The 15001-nt window shown below is 43.5% G+C and overlaps 1 protein-coding gene across 3 annotated transcripts in view; it reads right to left on the bottom strand.

The window, feature by feature from the left end:
* Positions 1 to 284: 284 nt before the first annotated feature.
* The window catches only part of SH3PXD2A (SH3 and PX domains 2A), a 259159-nt gene continuing 244442 nt past the window's right edge, over positions 285 to 15001 (bottom strand). For all 3 annotated transcript variants that reach the window (XM_059821278.1, XM_059821277.1, XM_059821279.1), the window contains 5 exons: positions 11938 to 12055; positions 6078 to 6412; positions 5162 to 5211; positions 2904 to 3023; positions 285 to 2772 (listed from right to left, as the gene is read on the bottom strand). In XM_059821278.1, the coding sequence (XP_059677261.1) occupies positions 877 to 2772; positions 2904 to 3023; positions 5162 to 5211; positions 6078 to 6412; positions 11938 to 12055 (2519 nt within the window). In that variant the 3' untranslated portion in view covers positions 285 to 876. The remainder of the gene's footprint in view (positions 2773 to 2903; positions 3024 to 5161; positions 5212 to 6077; positions 6413 to 11937; positions 12056 to 15001) is intronic.

The raw sequence follows: 15001 nt of genomic DNA on the forward strand, positions 1-15001 counted from the left end.
GTACATTTTGATATTATGACAAGTTTCGGGAAACCCAGCTCTGGGAAGAGAATCAACCAGGATCAGCTGGCAGGAGTCAGGCACAGAACTAAATATGGAGCCTACAAAGTAATCGACGTGCTTAAGCATGGGGTTTGTAGGTTTGTTTTTACAAGCACCAGTAGGCATTGCTGCCCTAGAACACCTGAAATCCCAACTCGAAGAACAAGACAGAATGAAAGTAAACAAAAAGCCCCCAACCAACACCACCTGATTGCCTTTTCTGGTGAGTTAGCAGTAACAACACACAGCTGAAGTCAGAGACCATATCTCTCTGCGATGAAAAGGCTCCAACTCTGGACCAACCAACTGTTGAGAACAGTAAAAAAAAAAGTGAACATCTCCAAAGAATTAGAGTCCCTCTGTGTTTCAGAAACTTCCATTCGCTTCTCACTGTAAGTTGTGGAAATGCATCCAAAACTCTTGGGTATTCCACATATGGACAAGAATGAAGAGAAAGGGAGCCAAGATTGTAAAACAGAGTTTGGCACAAAACTCCCCAAGTAGATGCATGTGTATTTCTCTCTCACAAAAGGCACACATTTGGTTTCCTATCAATAACGGGAAAGATGGGACGTCATACCCTGTTACACATACAAGATTATTAACAACTTCACGAAAAGGCATTTGACTATGCTGTATCTTCCTCATAGTTGCTTACGACACGTTAACCCCACAAACCTCTCCAGAACACTTCAGATTTGTCCTCAGCATAGACTCCTTTGTCCCTTTGTACAAACTGGAGCACAGGGAAATGTCTTTTTGTGTAGCAATTGTTTTTTCCACATGTACACAGCAGGAACAGTATAAATTAGGGAGGTTAAAGATATTGCAATATTAGTTCTTTTTCTCCAAGTAATTTGAGGGCACCCAGCCTTTGAATGGCTTCACACCATTCATGATCTGGCAGTACCACCAGCCATTCGGGTTCCTTTCGAGAACCTCCATGCAGACACCTTCCTGAAACCCTGCAGTCTCCTCATCCCCTTCATAGTCTGCAATGGAAACATAGATGTCCTTGAGATTGTTGTGGATGAACTGGGATTTCTCAATGGGCTTCGGTCTGACTGTGGACACAGGAATCCCATTCCTCTGGGTAGGGAGGTTGGAGGTGGTCTCTGAGCCCTCTGTACCTGACCGCTCAGGCTGCTTTCCCTTTGTGTCACCAGGCTGTGACCATGCGTTGCTGAAGGAGGAATTCCGACGGACGGTCTTAAGATGATCTGTAGTTGTTAAAGACTCATTTCTGCGCAAGGAGCATGACAGGTTGTTCTCTTTTGGTGGTGGAGACACAAACACTGACTGCGGCCGGACGGCAAGTTGCCTCACACCATTCCTCATTTTGACTGGCCCTGATGGTTTTGAAAACCCACCAGGAGGCTTGCTTGGGATGGGTGGTGTTGCACGTTTGCTCTGGTTGATGGTGTTCAAAGCCTGAACCCTCTTCTCTATCTTCTCTAAACTATTTGACTTGTTTTCGTTTTTCCTGTTCCTGGCAAATGAGGCATCAGTCTCTGCTGATGTAGTCTCTTGCTGGTTATCAGGGAGAGCCAAATAATGGGAAGGAGCCCAGCCTTCCATGTCTCCGTATTTCAAGTACCACCATCCACTGGCTTGCTTTTCTAGCACTTCCACTTCTACTCCTGCTGGGAAGCAAATTTCAGAATCCTGTACCTTTTGGTATGAATCAGTGGTCACATAGAAACATCTGGAGTCGTTTTCTTGCTCAGTTTTGGCTGGATGGCTAGAGCAGAAAATGCCACGGGAAGAAGCTGTAATGAGATCAGCCGAGCTCCTCCTAACAGGATCATCTTGGTTCTCAGAAGCTGTGTGGGGGGGGCTCTCGGACTCTTCACTTCTCGAACCTTTAAGTCCACCTCTGAGTTGCCCAGTCGGCCTCAGCTGACGCCTTAAAGTGCTGATATCCATCTTTTCTTGGCTCTGAGAGTCTGCCTTGTTCAGGAAGGGTTTGGGCCTAACAATTGGCTTTGCTCTAATGGAAGGACTCTGCCCAGGCTCTTTCTTCATGCCTGTTCTTGGCATGCTACGTAAGCCAGCATCTGAAGCTGACCTTGGTTTTGTCTCCTCACTCCTGGAATAGTGACATTTTCCAAGATCAGGCTGGATGTTTTTGTCCATCTTGAGCTTCACAAGTGATGATTTAGGAGAACTGGAACATGGAGAATTCCTTCGGATCAAGGAGACAGAGGAGCTTTTCTGAGAATCGGAGTCTCCGCTAGATTCCTTATTGGACAGAGCATCTTCCACGTAACGTCTGAATCCCTCGTTCTCATAGATAGTCTCTTCTTCATGAGCAACATCTTCTGAAGACTCCCCTACTTTGAACTTCGCTTTCTGAAGTGATGACATGGGAGAAGGCTTGAGGGATTGAAAGAGTCGTTTTTCAGGAGTGCCCTCTTCACGATGACTTTCACTCACTTCACACTCTGAGTCAAAGCCAAAGGCAGGCACATCATACTCAGGTTCTTCGTATTTCAGCTTGTGGGGAGAGTCCTGGGTATCTCCTGAAGAAACCGTTCCAGGAGCTGTTCCTTCTTCAGAGTCTTTTGGTTTACTGGGAGGTGCTGGGGGAGGAACTTTTGGGCGGGTTAAAGTACTGGTTCTTCTGTTTAAATTTGGCTTCTTCCTCTTGTCAATGTAAGATGCTGGAGCCCATCCTTCCTTCTCTCCAATCTGCACATACCACCAGCCGCCAGAATTTTTTTCTATAACCTAGGAGATGACAAGGAACATGTTACTTAAACAAAAATCTTAACCAATTGCTTTCCACTCCTCCCCTTTTAATCCAGTCCCCTGCAATAGCCAAATATTACAATTTTTCCAGCTTCATTGTTAAGGTTCACCTCTGCTTTTTGTCCTCCACGAAAGCTTATGCCATCAGAGATACAGGACTGGAACTCTGCAATGGTGTAGTATTCCACTTCCACGGAGGGTGGCTCTGGTGGTTTGGGCAACTGAAAACCCTACAGCAAACGGGAAGTTTTGTTCAATTAAACCAAAGAAACAGTGGGCTGAAAAGCAGTATGAAAAAATATTTGCCTTTATTCACTAAAACTCTTCCTTCTTCCTGTGCTACTTCCTAATGATAACTTCCCAGTAGTCCAGAGTGGAAGCTGATGTATTGAGATGGGCCACAAGAGAGAAGCCTTTCAAAATATGCATTGTTCATGCTGCCTTCACCAGCTATTAAAACTGTGATAATCTTTACCTGAACAGTAAAACATTTTACTAATGGGCCATAAAGTGTGAGGTGCCATTCCAGTCACAGTAACAACAGCCCATTTATTCTGAGATTTTGTCCAGAAAGACTCAGTTCTGGATGGCTTGCCACAACTGCAGAAAATTGCATTGCAACAGGCCCATAACAGATTCCGCCTATCATCAAATATACTACCTTAACATGTAACCCTAATGAATTATTGCTCTTAATCTGCTGCTGGATTTTTTAAACAATCTGAAATAGTCAGTGATATGAGCTAATGAGCATCTGTTGTAGCAAGAAACAAGGATAATATAGACTCCTATGAAAAGGGTTGTTCATAGGAGAAAGTAAGGACTTTATAGGATCAAAAGATTCCAGTTCCTCCCTGTAACAGAGAACCAGAACATCTACTCAATCCCAGCACAACCTGCATTTAAATTGCATAGAGGCTCCATGAGAAGCAGAACACTGCTATTTACAGCCATTCTGGCAGCAGACCAGACGCCTCTAAAAGCTAAGTGCCTTTACATTAAGCTGTCACATTTTAGAGTTTGTTACAATTATTTTTGAGGTGATAAATGTGATAAGAGTCCTTTCAAGAATTTCAGTATCGAAAGCTTTTCAGATTAGCACATTGCTCATCTACAGAATGACTAGATGATGGTGAAGCTTCACAGCTTCTGCACTTCACTGCTTATGGTTCTAACAGAAGAACTGCAGTATGTCAGGATCTCTTGAACACAAGTCAGACCTGCCACAGATAGACACAGGACAGCCAAAGACACAAAATGATCCTAAGCCATTAATGGAAGAAAGGCAAATTGCACACTGTGCTTTATTCACATGCTCCTCCATTTCTAAGATATCCTCATTGTAACTAACAATCCATGTTTCATCACACACAGCATGCGGCATTTCACAGAGGATGCATCACTGCACCTTAGGAACTGTGTCTAACAGTGTTATAATTTGATGTTTCTGCACTATAAATGCTGAAATACAGCAGAAGTGCAGCATAATAAAGTGCCTTCAGATAATAGGATGGTTTGGATTAAATGAAGGTAATTGGAAACAGCGGGCATGTTCAGGGCTTCACATATATTATCATTGTTATTTTTAGCATGGGATTAAGTGTAGTAGTCCTGCCAAAACAAAGTCTAATTGAAAATAATGCAAAGAGAAATAGGAAGAAAATGCTAATATGCTATTCATCTACTTTGTTAAGAGGCATCTCAGATGACACAGAAAAATTACAAGTCACATACTGCTCATAAAGGGTACAGCAAAGATTAAACACTATGTATTGCCTAGTTATAAACAAGTTATTAGCATGACTTTTGTGCAAATAGACTACTGAGTAGTTCCTATCTGAAGATGACAGTCCTAATCTCAAATTGGTCAAAACTTCCAGAATTCTAGCTTTGAGAATAAACAATCATAGGAGGTCTCAGTCCTGTAGCACACATCCTTCTGTAAGATCCCAAGTCACTTTAAACATACACAAGAGTGACGTTTAGCCACCTCAAAGATGGTAGCAATGGAAGGAGGGGAGACGTTCCCACAGAAGGTCAAAGATCCAGTCTGGACTAAAGACACCCAGAAGAACTTTAAACCTTCTGAGTCAGCCAAATGGGCCTTTATGCTCATGCACAAAACATAGTAGCTTTAGGATGTTCTCCCTTCAGTTCAATACCTGCTTAGCAACATTTTGAAAGACAGAAATCCGCAATTAACATTAGGATGTCCAGAGGTCTGCTCAATACTTAAACAATAAAATGAACAGGCATGCAAATAAAGGATTTCTCAGATACCCCCCACACCTTGTACAGCTGTAGAAAGTCTCATAAAGCACCTGCACGCCTACCCCACTGCTAACATATACCATAAACCAATACAAACCAGACTGGATTCTCTTCGTGGGGGTGGCCTTGTTCTTAAATTTGGAGAACCTGAGCAGGAAAGGGAAAAAGGAGAGTTTATTTAACTTTGTAAGTACTGCTAAACACATTTTTCAGCAGCTTTCTGCTGTTACACAGTTTGAGAATATTAGAAGTCAGTATTTGCAATATTTAAGGCATCTCTATGAAACAAGATAGGAAACTATGAGTGTATATTAGAAATACCAAGGTAGCTTTGCTATTCGTCTCAGCCAAGCCAGCAAATTTAAGAGGAAATCGCTGCCAGAAAGTAGTGGATTGTATTTTCTGCTGGAACTGACCAGCTCCATTGGAGATTGGCCAGCAAAGAATTGGCCTAATATCTAGTTTTCCCCCCAGCAGTAAAAATAATCCACTAAATTAATAACACTCACACTGTCCTCTATCATAGTATCTTGCCATTACTTGCACAGACTAACGTTAGCATCTGCATTTTGCAGATGAAGTAGTAAAAACATTATAGCAATTTGCCCCCGGGAAAACAGCAGAACAAATGCAACAGAAGACATAGGTGGTCTCCTTGACTTTAACACACCATCACATCATCTGCATTTCTGGGGTCGGGGCGCACACTTTAGAGTGTTCAAAAGGAAAAAATCTTATCTGGGAAAAAGAAAAAAGTAAACACATACTGGCTAAGATAAAGAAGAACCAGCCAGCCCTTGCATAAAGTGAAGTTAAAATTTATCACTACTAATGAAAGACAATGTCCTGGAGTCCCTACAGTTCTACAGGCAATGCAGAGATCTGCTCATGTGGACACAGCTATAAGGCCAGGATGTGTGAGACCTTAGCTAACAGGCAATGCCAGCCCTGAAAAGCAGAAAACAAGAATTCATTGCAAGCCAGCGGAAACCCAAACTACTTTACTGCCTTACTTATTTGAGCTCTTTGTGGTGCTATCCTTGCTATGGCTGGGGACCCCTGGGCCAGTTTGGAAGCCTGCTTGTCTGGAGTCATCATGGCATTGCCATTAGAGTCATTGCACAAGATGGGCAAACTGATTTCCTTCTTGGTGATATGGGTTTCTGCAGTTTCATTTTCTGCTTGAGTTTCCTTGTCAGTGGATGACTTCTTGTTCAGCAGGTTACTGATCTCCATGATGTTTCCTATGATTTCCACTGGCCCAGTTAAGTTCTTTTTCCTAGATGGAAGATCATCTTTAGCCTTCTTCAGATAGGAAGCTGGGGCCCAGCCCTCTTTGCCTAGATACCTGCAGGTGCAAAAGGAAACATCATCACATCAAAGACAGCCTTCTCACTCATTGCAGGTGTAACAGCTAAGGCAAAAGTGATGGATGATAACATAAAACAAAATTTGTGGCTCTTGGATAAGCTTCTGTGGTCTCTTAATTTATTACCTATTGATTAGGCATCTCGAAGTCAGCTGAGCTAGCACTGAACTGTGGACTGCTGTTAAAAGCCACTAATCCTCCTAACAAAGGAGTCTCTCTGGATAAGAAACACAGTTACTCACAAGGCAAAGGGCTTCACCAGTTTGTTTTATGCCATGCTTAGACAGTACTAGGCAAACTCAGTATTTTCCCATACAGCAAAAAAGCCAACTAGTGAGTAAAATATTTTAATAGTTTTAATACTTCCTAGTGGCAACTCAAAATGGAAAAGGACTAAAATAAGAGTGTACAGAGCTCAGTACAGAGCCCCTACATCTGCAGTTTATAAGGCCCTTGTGCAAACCTCCCCCCTTGCAATTGTAACAAACCATGTCTCTCCTCCCATAACTCCCAGTCCTGTATGATCAGCTTCTGTTATGGAGAATATGAGACTCTACTACTGCAGCTTCCTCTAGCATTGCAAAGTCGAGAAACAATTTGACTAAGGAAAAATGGCTTCGATGGAGACTCATTTTCCTGAACAAGCTAGGCACTATTTGAAGAAATAAACTGGGAAATCTGAACAGACACCTGAATTCGGTATGTGTTCCTGGAGCACCAGCCTGAGCAGCTCATGCTGTACTTCAAACTGAAGTTATTCTTCCACAACTGGGCTTTTGGGAAGATGGTTTTTCTAACTCCTGCCATTCCTAACACCTCAGCAGGGATTTCAGATTACAATCAGACTCCAGGGAGGACCACGTGGATGAACTCTGCTTTCCCTAATGAAACCCTAACTTGCTACAGAGTGAGTCACTGAAATCCGTCTCTCTTTAATCTCTCAAGATACAGTTCAAATGCCTGCTTTGGGTAAGTGGGAAAGCAGGCACCATTAAAATCCTGGTGCTCAGGAAATCTGCAAGAAATACAAAGGCTAAAACAGTAGGACTTGAAGGCTCTTCAATGGAAATGGAGACTCATTAGACAGCAGAGGAAGGAGCTGGGGAGGGGGGGGATATCAGCAAATCATTCCCTGGCAGATGAGCAACTTTGTCATGCCAACACTTCGATTCTGCTGTTTGCAGTCAGATTTCTGCACCAGGGCACACCTTGGGCTCATTCTCCACATCCAGACACTCAAAAGTGGCACTGGGACTTTATAGGGAGAACAGGAAAATGCAGCGTAGGTTTGCTTCCCTAGATTTCTTCATTACTCTTCCTGTACAAAAGCAAATACAATTGCTGTACTTCTAGCAATGACCACAAGGACCTCTCTGTCCAAAATCTGGCCTTTTCCTCCCCTCCCATCTAGATCAGCTAGGACACTACAGATGCTGCTTCTCCCTACATACCTGCCTTCTGTCACACATGAAGGCAAAGATATGGGATCTCCCCCGCTCAGCAACTTTAGTGACAAGTTTTTCCAAAGATTCTGCTGTCAAAGGAAGGCTTCCCAACAGCTCTGAGCTTTGTTTGCCGCATGGAGACTAACAAGAAGTAGCAAAATGGTAACAACTTCATTTGACTTCCAACAGATACACAGCATTCAGCCATTGATACCATGTCAAGATGCAATTTGGATCTATTCAATCCTGTCCCCTTTGAGGCTTTTCTGATAAGCCTCAAACCAAGCCAAAAAAAGAAAAGAAAAAAGGCCTCAACATGTGCCCTATCCCCTATTGTGGCAAGGCATCTCTCAGTGCCATTTTCCAGCCCTGAAGACTTTTGGCTTCATTCCCTTTTGCAGAGCTACTGACCAATGCTTTCTGCTGCCTGTACATCAAGGAAGTTTTTTTAAAGGACATTTATAACTTTACATGATCTGGAGATGTAAAGGTTTTTGTCTGTGAGAAAGCCACATTGGCCAATTCACTGAGCACTCCAGTTCCAAAGGTTACTTTCAACAGAGCTTGATTGTGCAAAATCAGCAAGAAAAAACAGTTTACATCCATCTTAGTTTGTGGGAGACTTAACATGTTTAAGATCAGAAAGGCAGCCACAGGCAGGTTCTGTACTGGCTCGTTAGTTCTCCTGCCAACTGTATGTATTCGGATCAGCCCATATAACCCCGCTGCTTCAGACACTCTGATCTCACACAGTTTCTCCCAATGAATAGTAGCAGCAATAGCTGGACAGTTAATAAGTCTAGGCAATATACCCTCAGTAGAGGTTGTTGCTGGTTATTTCTTCCTGTGAGTTAGTAAATTCAACCTGAAGTTAATGCTTAGCAGTAGTTGCCAGCAACTGCCAGTTTATTTGTGCAACATCACAAATAAAAGCTACTTATGTGAGTCAAATAGGCTTGCATTTTTCACCTTAGCCCTTGAATTTGGTAATCTCAAAGCCCTTTGCAAACATCACCTCAGAAGACTACTTAATCTCCCCATTTTATAGGTGAAAGAACTAAGGCAACTGCTAATCAGCTTCAGAGAAGTCCTGAACCAGTAATGATCTTCATTTCACATCTAAGAGTTGAATCACAAGTATCCTTCCTTCGTTTATATTCACAACCTACTGGAGACATTTCAAACCCCATCCTAGACTCCTCCTCATTTCAGTGCTGCTAACACCTCCCAACTGCACTTCATTCACTTAGGCAGAGGCTGAGAACGATACACAAAATGAAGATGCAGGCAAAAAGCTTTACTTAGCATATTGCTACTTACTTGGCCTGCAATCCGCTTGGGCACCATGAGACTACCTCCAGGTGACAGTAATTGATACAAAGTAAGATCTCAATACTGGATGCTAATGCCAGCTGTGATCACACCAGGAAGCACACAGATCCACTGAACTCAGTAGAACAGGAAGAAGGATCGCAGGTCAGAGCCTTTCTTTCACTTCTCCAGAGTCCCAATGATTGTTTTAAAAAGTCATAATGCACACAGGGCAAAATAAAGGAAGACACCAACATTGCCTCTAGCTTCTACAGCATTGAATTTGGAAGGTCGCAGAATTGGGTGCAGTGATTTTGCTCCTCAGTGATTCCAAAACCCTCCCTGTTTATAGTACATGAAGGAAAAAATGGATTCAAACCATAGGAATGTTAAAAAAAGTCTGAAGTGCCTCTGTGAGTCTGAGAGTCACATCTGCTTTCCAGCTCCAGAGCACTGGAATTACTCCAGAGGGAAGCAAACTAGGAGGAAAAAAAAAAAAAGAAAAGAAGAAAAAAAAAGAAAAAGAAGGACAGGAAATGAGGATCAGCACATGGCCAGGAATTTGGGGAAATTACATATTTAAGGTGGAACAAGCTAATGTCTTTAAGGTGGATTCCATTTGCAAGCTGCTGGATTTGTTTTTGTTTCTACACATTGATGTGTGTTCAGTTTTTGTTACCCAGCCCAGCAGACAACAAGGCAGCAGGATTCAACTGCAGTCTTTTCCTGCTCCCTCTCCACTCACACTCACTGCAGAGAAGGAGTTGCTCCTTTTAAGGCACTCAATAATCAGAAAAGTGTATTTCTGCAGAAGAGGAATCCTTTTCTGAGTGGCACCTAAGAGTATTCAGAGCAGTTTAAGTCTAACAGGACAATAAGCTGGAGATCAGCTACCCAGGCTGCAAAGGACCAGCTTGCAGGATTGGATCACCACATCAACATTTCCAAAAGTGTTGCCCACAGAAAAAAACAACTATTTCTAACAGCAGTTTAATCCTCCAGCAAGACTGTAGCACAGTGCTCCAGAGCAGCAGAGGGTGATGGCTGACACCCAACATATTTGTCACACACATATGGGGAGCACCTAACCCACCTTTCAACAAGAAGAGGAGTTGCTCAACTCAAAATGCCTCTTACAAAAAAGCCAAGGGCATGCTGCATTCCCCAACTACCATGGGGTGACTGGGGCATCCACTGTCCTTCCAGCAGATCACCATGAAGGAATCACTTAAGCAAGTGTCACTTTCTACCAGAACACACTTCTGCTATACAGAAAAATAGGTGTTTTGGGTTGGCCCAAATGAGTGTGTGAGGAAAAGGGAAAAAAAAGAAATTCTCCTTATTGTAGAACCATTAATACAGCAAAGGGGAACCTACAGTAGTAATAAGGCTGCATTTCAGAAGGAGAATACCAAAATAAACTAAAGATGTCTTGCAATAGTTCTCCCCTCAGAAAACCTATGTGCTCTTGATTCCTCTATCTGCAACTTTGGGTTCCACTTCTGTGAATGATTAAAGGAGAAAAAAAAAGTGACCTGACCAAACCCAGGCATTTTTGAGTTCCTCCTATCTAAAGTGCCTTCCTGGCTCCACTGCTATCTTTATTAGCCTATTGCCTCTATGGCAGCATTAGATAGAAGAAAAAAATAAATCAGTTTTCTAAGTAAGGGACATCAAGAAAAACAACAACATTGCTTCAGCCAGCATTTTCATAGTCCTCATTCATAGCTGATAAATCAAGCAGAACTCAAAACAAAAGCAAGTTATGGCTTGGGGAGGGAAACGGGAAAAAATAATCATTATAATTACAGGCTGAATGGAAAGTGATGACTAGATGAGAAGTTTTGCACTGCCCGAGAAATAAACCTCTATTTTTAAGCTACCTATTGTATCACATCTTGTTTAAAGAGAAATGAGATGTCACAACACTGCCGGATTCACATAGAAGATACAAAACAAGGGGCAGAATCATGAAAGAGCACAAAAACCTAAGTGCTGCATGAACCTAGATGAGAAATCTCTCATCAAGTACTCATCTTGACACCTTATACCACTATCTGAGACATATCCAACCTACGTTCTCCCCATAAGCATTTAAGAGGGGTATTCTTAAGTCACAAGTCCTCTCTATGACTGCTGTTTCAAATACACAACAAAGTTTGATACACAGTAACTTTGCCTGCCCTTGGAATTCAATCCCTCTACATTAGGAATATCTAATGTGGACAGGCAGAACTCAGGTAAATTAGTTGAAACCATCAATAAGTTTGGAAAAGGGCTATAGCCAGCAAACTGATCTCTTATATCCCTGAAAATAGCAGTACCTGTCTCAAACAGCTCAAGAGATCACAATCAGCCTTTCAGCACTGCTATAAATAGATTTAAATATGTTGCAGAGTAAGTCTTATACTGGAAACACATTAAAATTACACACAACAGAAAGCCTTGTTAGGTCTCACATATCTTAACTCAGATATGGGCTCTTAACTTGAAGGAAGAAAAAAAAAATATCTAAAGTTCAGGAATTTCCCCACTGGAATGATCCACAGCTTTTGCAGATGCTGTAGTGTTACTTTACTCACCATTGTATTGTCTTAGCCTTTTCTTTACATTTCTTCAGGAGGCATTACGAACAATTTGGGCTTCCTTGCCCAGCTACACAATTATTTCAATGCTAACTTCAAGTGAATGATCAGAAAAACTCATTGTCACAGGTTCTGCAGCAATCTGGCCACACCGTTTCTTTACCTTATGTACCACCATCCTTCCAGGTTCTTTTGGATGACCTCCACGGTGACCCCTTTTTCGAACCCAATCTCATCCTTCCCCTGGCTGGCGTATGGCTGGATAGTGACATATTTCTCTTCTAGTGAGGGGAGAAAAGGCAACATCAGTTAGGGTCAGAATTAGTCCAGCTGTTTTTCTGTTCTGCTTGCTTTTAAACTGTTATGCAGTGATTACGTGGAGCCATTACAAAAGGCGGGGCCCTGCTTAGGGGCCCACTGATTATTTATGCTGACGACATGATAGATAATCAGCCCCTTGCCACTACCCTGCTGCTGATAATCACAAAGTGTTTCCATGCCAATAATGACACAGAGTCCCCAGAGAGCTTCCCCCCTTCTTGCCTCCCCCCACCTCCAAGTTCCTCGAGCGGGTAAGGGAGAGGATTTGAAGCTGGACTTAACTCCCATACTGTAACTTGACAGAATCAACCCAGCTGCCAAATCAGCCAAGCGTCACCGCGGGAGCTCCAGCCAGTTGGCTCTTTTGAATGCGCACATGGCTGCACGAAGCATTGTGTTACTGAAACCTGAGCCCTGCATCCCGAGAGGTACTGATTCTCCCCAACTCAGAGGGGCTGGCCCAGCACGCTGCTCTCCTTGCACCTCTCGAACAGTGTGGGTCTATGGCAAAGGGCTTGAAACACCATTAAAAAAGTGACAAAAGAATGTAAGGGTTTTGCATTTGACAGGAGACCATACAGCATCTTGCATTCATGGGTTGTGAAGTGTTTTGCAAACATACTTCTGCTAGACCTCACTCCAGAGGTCTAGCATGGGTGGCAGTGGAAAAGGAAGGCCAGAACTTAAGACACATACTTCAAAAGCACAGGCTAGATTTCAAGTACGGTGTTTCAGCCTAAAGCTTAGCATCCCTATTCACATCCATTGGCTGTTCCCGGCCAGACAGAGGTGGGCAGACTTGCTGAGAGCAAGCCAATGAGCAGAGCAGAACAGACACTTTCTCAGCATCTTCCTCCACCCACCAGGAGTCATTTACTGTAGCATTTCCATCATACTCAAGGTCAACCTTTTCCTCCGTTAGCTTAAAAAAAATGACAACTGGCACTGAAAATGTGAACTACCAGCCTTGCTCTGCAGCGGCAGACACAGAAAGTGTTACCAAACCCCTCTCCTGAACCCAAGCTACAGTGCATGTAACAACATGAGTTTCCGTAGCTAGATCAAAGGCAGGGATGGCAAGCAATAAAGCGCAGCCGAACCAGCCTTCCTAGCACTTTCTACTGGCAGTCGCAACAAGGCACGGCCAGGAACAAATAGAGGGTTGTCAATGCACGGGAACAGGCAGGAAAGTAAGTGAATCCAGAGCTCCTGATGACTGCAAAACAAAGGAGCTATGAAAAGGTTGCAGCAGCTTGAGGCAAACACTCTTTTGGAGAGAGTGAAGCAGACCTAACCATCTGTTTGGTTTTGTGGCTCAACTGCATTTTGTTGCTGGGTGAAGCATGGAAACTGTAAGGAAAAAAAAAAAAATCTTACTAAGACAAAGTAAGAAATAATACCTCAGAAAGGGGGAAAAAATGTTGGCAGAGCATCTGATGGCAGAAAATTCAGCAAAGCTACATCTCTGAAGTCAGCTTCCCGTGACAGGTCGCATTTGGATCCTTCTAATTCTGATGGGGTAAAACCTGACAAAGTGTTTGCCTCCCAGAGGAAAATACTATCTCCTGCTCTCCCTTAGGAGGGCTGCTTTAGCTGTTTTATCACTGGTAAGGAATTCCAGCTAGTTTGTAATTAGCACCATCAGGATATGACACCTTCCCCACAGAAATACTCTACTACAAGATGGGGCCTGATGAATGAAACCCAGCTAATAAAACCCGTCTTCAAAGTCACAGGACAGTTTTCCTAGCTGGGTTTCTGCTCTGTGCGGTGGACTCATTTTTCCTCTGTTTCAAGTGACTGCTCCTGAAGGAGTTACGTGCCCAGTTTCCACTGCATGCAAAGCCCTAAGCACTAAACCGAACTGCAGAAGATCCCTGGGCAGCTAGATCTTGTCCCTGAGAGGAGAGGGCCAAGGGAAAGCTCAGGTGTGCAGAGCTGCAGCACTGTCCAGATACACATTGCTTCAGATACTTCCAGGGATGTTTCTAGAACAGTAATAAAGAGCTAAGCCACGTGCTTGCTGGGTGTTGGAAGAAGGCCCTGCTTTGTCTCTCCCCTGTATCAAGGCCGCTTTATAACCCCAGCTGTCAGGGTTTACCCTTGCCACTACAGCTACAACAGAAGTGTCTCTGTTTATCTTATTTTTCCTCCACATAAACAGCAGTCCCTATTGCAGTTAAAGCCAGCTATTCAGCACCTCTTGCTGAGCAGAGTGGTCTCACTCTTCAGGGATGTGACCTCCCTCCTTCTGCAGGGGACAGGGTAGGAGGCCATGAGTGAGATTATCACTTGTGGATTTCAACACATTTTTCCAAACACCTGCTCCAGCAGGACTTCTCCTGTGTGAGGAATTGAGACAGTAGTCTCCCATCAAGGCCAACAGCATTTCTGAGTCTGATCATTCAAGGGAACTCAACATTTGGGGTGTGAGGGTCTTTCGCAAACGAGGATGCAACAACCTTCCAAACATTAGATCCCTTCCTCCCACACACAAACCCCCTCTCTCCATTCCAAATACAGATGAGTGCCTTGCCAGGGAAAATGACAACAGATCCATGCAAGCTACTATAATAGCCAGCAACTTCTGCAAACACAACTTCTGGGCCTACAGCTATGCGTGTGGGCACACATCACTGCTCCACCTGTTCATCACTGCCTTCCTCCCAGCCATCGACTCCCGGACCTCCCTTCCAGTCAGTTTCAAGGTAAGGCAGAAGAGCAGAGATATCCTCCAACTCCTCTCATTCTGGCTGAAACAGACCAAGAAGGACTGACCATGCTGTTGAGGTGGCACATTAAAAAGCAGCTGCCAGCTGCAGGGAGAAGCCACATCCTCAGAGGAAAGAGCTTTAGCCTCTTTCTTGAGCTTTCCACCATTGCTCAGGTTTACTGACGAGAGAGAC

Source organism: Gavia stellata, chromosome 9 (assembly GCF_030936135.1).
Source record: "Gavia stellata isolate bGavSte3 chromosome 9, bGavSte3.hap2, whole genome shotgun sequence".
NCBI lineage: Eukaryota > Metazoa > Chordata > Aves > Gaviiformes > Gaviidae > Gavia > Gavia stellata.